This window comes from Etheostoma cragini, chromosome 13, assembly GCF_013103735.1.
Source record: "Etheostoma cragini isolate CJK2018 chromosome 13, CSU_Ecrag_1.0, whole genome shotgun sequence".
In the NCBI taxonomy this organism is placed as follows: domain Eukaryota; kingdom Metazoa; phylum Chordata; class Actinopteri; order Perciformes; family Percidae; genus Etheostoma; species Etheostoma cragini.
The window spans coordinates 7,437,201-7,442,616 of record NC_048419.1 but is presented as its reverse complement, the minus strand read 5'-3'; the positions used below and the strand labels follow the sequence as shown (position 1 = coordinate 7,442,616).

Sequence of the window (5,416 nt, the reverse complement as noted above, 5' to 3'; positions counted from 1 at the left end):
GGTGAGTGTATGTGTGTTGTATTGTGTGTGTTGTATGAGATTTGTTGGTTTTAAAACATTGGGAACCACTGCCATAAATATTGGAGAAGCATGCTCATGGACTAAAGATGTATGTTGTAATCTCCATCTACTGTTAATTGTTTGGAAAATGTGAGTCTGAAAAGCAGCTGAGCCACACCTTCACCTATTTGATTACTGCCCGGTGTCCCTTGAGCAAAACAGAAAGCCATGAAGTGTAGCTTCCTAGGCGTGGTTGTACTACAGTGGACTCCACCCTGCTACCTTCCTAACAATATGTTACAGTACAATGTTATTGTGCTGCAAAGGTACAAAGTACACTAACTGCTGTGTCTTCTGTAGGTAATGAATAAACAAGGCAACAGTGAAGGAACTGTCTACTCAACAATGATGGAGGAATTGCTCTAACCATTCAGTTAGAAGAAACACAGAGCTTACTCTCCCACCATAACCACTATTCCATATTAAACATGATCATCTAAGCCAAAAGATGCAGTAATTACCAAATAGACAATCATGTTTAGGTTACTTCTTTTAGGATTACAGTAAATGTTGGTCTTCATACAGTTATAAAAACATGCATGTGCGTGATTCTATGAACATAATATAATTGCAAACGTGTTAACGTAATATAAATGCAAATCAATGTGCCAGTCAGCTGCAGTCATTAGTGTAAAAGAAATGTGTCACTCTAAAAACATCACAATATTTTACAACACTGAACTGTTTTCAGCAGAACCAGAACTTCCACTTCAAGCTTAAGCTTCGTCAGAAGTGACAGCTCCATCCCCTGCCTCCACTTTAGCCAGATACACAGAACTACCTAATCTAATTCTGGCTGCAGCTAAAAGGCTATTAAATGTTCAGCCATCCTTTTTAAAAGCTGTTTCTAACGAGGACTTTCCCTAAGGCTACTAGACATCACTGGTAGAAGGTTCCTGAGTCTGAAACCACAGAAAAAAGGAAGGAGGAGGTTTATGTCTAGGTCTATGTGTAATACTTACTTGTGGCTACTTGCAAGGGTGGACTGCGTTGGTGAGTGCCGTGAGGGAAGGATGTCATACTCATCACTGACTTGCACACTATTAGAGAAGGGCTGCAAACACAAGAGAAGGTATATAATTATATCCAATCCAATGTTCCTTTAAAAACTGTCATGAAAGTGAGGTGGATCAGGTGATCATGAAGGGAAAACATATTGTTTTCCAAATCGGCATCAATTTGATCAAGACGAAAACTTTTGAAAAATTGGGCCCATGAACTGTTATTATCTGTTACACTATATGTATACACTAGTGATGCTAATTTTGCACGCAAATAGAAGGAAAAAAGGGTTGTGAGAGATTCGGACAGGTTGTCCTGTCAGATGGCACCATTACAGACTGCATTATCTGCTTGAGTTGTGAGGCATTACACAAATTTATTGGCTTTTAGACAGGTATATTCAAACTTTAAAATGCTCAGTCCTTGTCTCACCAGTCCTAATAATTGTGCTACTACTAGTAGCACAATTATTAGGACTGAATGCATTCAATTTACGTAGTAGCCTACTATGTAATTATTATTGCATAACAGGTTGGGTGGGTGCTGGTATTAAAAAACCCTGACCCGCCCATCATGAATATATATTATGCCACGTAAATGCTAATAGACATGATAGACATATTCTGTGACTAAAGTGTATTAATCCCATGCCAAAACTAATCTGCATTCACAGGGATGGCATGACGTGTGGATGTTAACCTGCCTCATTACCCACCAGGTAGTAAAGTGCGGTTCCAGCCAGACCAAACACCACCGAAAGCAATGTGACCGCCACAAGAACAGAGGAAAGAGAGAGCTATTGCACTTGTGTTACTGTCACGGCTGAGACCCAAAGTGTTTCTCTACGTTTCCCCTCCCCCGTGTGTTCCTTTCTGTGTATTGTGGGCATGGTGCTCCTCTCCTGGGTGCTAATTGCTGTTGATCATCTACACCTGCTTTTCATCCGTTTGCCAGATCGTTCAGCTACCGTGGTAGTTACACTTCAGGCGATTCCTTGTTCTCAATGCTGTGTTCCCGACAATTTTTAGCCCGTAAGTTACGACTTCAAGTCACGTCTCACAACTTGGTAGCGTTCCACGCAAAGACACCACTAACCCTTCTAGCTAGATAACGTTAGATAACGTGAGAATTAGCTAGTGGCCACTTAACGCTGACTATTGGCTACTGCTAGCTGATACTAGCAATTTCTAGTTGTCAACATATTTTGGGCTTAATAAACATAACCTGTAGTAGTACACAACTGTATGTGTATTGTTTTGATTACAACATTTATAATTACTTTTACGTTGCCTATTTATACGATTTCTCAAGGCGTCTGTACAGCAACAAAAGGGGTCACCATTGGTGTTTATGTGTGTGTGTGACGTCAAAGCTGTAACTGGGAGTACAACTATCTTTTACGAGTTCATGAGTAGTAAGTTTGACTGCCATTCCAGGGCACTTTTACGGGTAGAAAGTTGTGAAAACACGAATACGGGTTGCCTGGAACGCAGCATCAATTTTGGAGTCTTTTTCTTTAGTGTGTTTGTGCCTCATCTAACCCAGAGGTGGGTCTGATTGCAGCCGCAGTGGCAGGTCATAGGTCATTGGTGCACGTAGATAAGAAACACATCAAAGAAAAAAGTAAGCCCATTAGTTTTGTTTCTGTTGTGTTTTTGCACATTGACTTTACTGACTGCTGTGCTGTCAAGGGGCTTAATTTATAAAACCTGTTACACAAGAAAAAGTTGCATGAAGCAGAGTGTAATTTGCGGTTGCATCATTCCTCGCAAAAGTCAGGATTTACAAAGACATTTACATGAGTAAAAATGTGCCCAGTTTTCCACAACCTTTCGACCATGCGTGTGATGGTTTGTAACACTCTCAAAACTTTGTAGACTGCGTTTTAGTGACCTCTGATGGCAACATAAAATATAACATGGATTTGAAAAAACCTGGTGCCGATCCATCCAACTTCAACAACGTCCTATATCAAATCTAACCTTCCCCTCCAAAATTATTGAAAAAACAGTTGCCTCTCAACTCCATTCTCACCTATCCCACAATAACCTGTATGAACAGTTCCAGTCCAGTTTCCACCCCCTCCATAGCACTGAAACAGCACTTGTCAAATCACCAACGACCTCCTCATGGGAGCTGATTCTAGACTCCTCACCATCTTCATCCTCCTTGACCTGAGTGCAGCATTTAACACCATCTGCCACTCCGCCCTCCTCAATAGGCAATTCAATCTGCATCACCCACACTCCGTTAGACTGGTTCACATCTTAACTCTCTGGCCGCACCCAGTTCCTTCAACTCAAGTCTTGTAAATCCATTCCCTTCTCCGTCACTTCAGGTGTGGCCCAGGGCTCTGTCCTGGGGCCCCTATTATTCATCATTTACCTGCTTCCCCTCTGCAATATCTTCCGCAAATTTAACATTCACTTCCACTGTTATGCCGATGACACCTAGCTCTACCTCTACACCAAACCCTCGTCCACACTCCCGCCCACATCCCTTATAGATTGCATCTCTGAAATAAAAACTTGGCTCACCCAAAACTTCCTCAAATTAAACAGTAATAAAGCCGAGGTTCTCCTCATTGGCACCAAAACCACTCTATCCAAAACAGACAGTTTTTCTCTCACGATTGAAAACTGCTCCGTCTTACCCTCCCCTGAGGTTAAGAGTCTGGGTGTCATCCTTGACAGCACATTATCCTTTAAACCCCATATCAATAACATTACCCGGTCTGCCTTCTTCCACCTACGTAACATCAATCGCCTCCGCCCCTCTCCTCCTGCTGCAATCCTTGTCCACAGTCTCGTCACTTCCCGTCTTGATTTTTGCAACTCTCTCTCACAAATCCCTCCATATACTTCAATTGGTCCAGAATTCAGCTGCCCGCATCATTACTCAAACCCCTCCATCCACCACATCAGTCCTGTCCTCCAACAGCTCCACTGGCTCTTGGTCCAGTTCTGTATCCAATTTAAAGTCCTCCTATTAGCATTCAAGGCCATCCACAACCTCGCCCCCCCATATTTGCCTGATCTCCTCCAGCGTCCCACTCCCTCCCGCTCCCTCAGATCCTCTTCCTCCATAAACTTCTCTGTCCCCTCCGCTCGGTGTTCATATTTTTGTTACACAGCAAATGTTCCCGGGTCTGGTGGACCCACCACATTATTAGGCTTTCAAAAATCAATACAGACATCATTTAGGTAAATGATATACAGTATACTGTACATCATTTATGGTTCATTTTTGCCTATTTACCCCTTTGAGACCACATTATGATCAGATGATAAATTTCATTCAATTTTTATCATTTTATCATTAATGGTGGTATTTCGTAGAACTTAAACAGTTGAAAATTCTTGAAATTTAATTTTTTTGTAATTTTGAGTGGTAAAAATGGCATATAGCAGGAGCAGAAAGACAACATTTCTAAGACACCTAGACACGCACACATACTGTACAGACACACATACACAGCAGGCCAATTAAGGAGGAGGACACAGTTAAGTTTCATAGCACCTACAATTATTACACTCGAGACCCAAACACCTCATATGTAATAGTTATGTGTAAGGAGAAGGTGTACCGTGTGCAGACATTGAAAATAAGTTAGCCTCTTCAGAGACACTTGAAAATACATGATTTTCTCGCCTACATTTTTACCCTTAAAAAAGTGCTGCAGTTTCCACATGCTTTGGCCCTCTGGGATGACCCTGAGTTCATTGGGAAGTTAACACTCTCAACTTGTTGTTTCTAGTGGCAGTGTGACACTAGGCCTTACTGACACAGAGCTAGAGAGGTTAGAACACAAAATTTCTATTTCCGTCCGAGTAAATCATCTGAAAAATTAATAAAAAGCACTACTGTAAGCATATCACATGGGCTATATACTAAAATAGTACTCTAGCCACATGTCTCAACTTAGAACAGAAACAATCCAGAAAAAAATGACTTATAAAATGGATTTTATATGAATGTTTTTCTACAGATATGTCTGTGCGTTTGTCTTATTTCTTATTTCTAAAAAAGCCAAAAAAGTGCTAAATACAAAACTTCTGAAATACAAAAACACATCCACATCACTCATAGATATGTCTGAAAGAAGTACATACACAGATTTATAGAAATAAGTAATCATAATTTCATGAAATGGTGAAATGCCATCAGAAGGCCATATTTGTACCTTGAAACAGCTTGAAGGGATCACAGGAATAGTTTTTTCTGGCCATGTTTGATATCAATCAACTCGTCTTCTGATGACCTTATCTTCTAATGGGTGGGCTCCACTGTCAATCTTTCCCACGTGGGCCCAATGGGGAGTGTGAGATTTCATTTGCTTAGCTTGGGGGTATCT

General features: G+C 41.1%; 1 protein-coding gene across 3 annotated transcripts in view; it reads right to left on the bottom strand.

Moving 5' to 3' along the window:
* cblb (Cbl proto-oncogene B, E3 ubiquitin protein ligase) overlaps positions 1-5,416 on the bottom strand; it is an 88,183-nt gene that overhangs the window by 5,675 nt on the left and 77,092 nt on the right. For all 3 annotated transcript variants that reach the window (XR_004658942.1, XM_034889170.1, XM_034889171.1), the window contains exon 13: positions 1,023-1,114. Coding sequence is in view for 2 of the 3 variants with exons in the window: in XM_034889170.1 (XP_034745061.1) it covers positions 1,023-1,114 (92 nt within the window). In the remaining variant the exon portion in view is untranslated. The remainder of the gene's footprint in view (positions 1-1,022; positions 1,115-5,416) is intronic.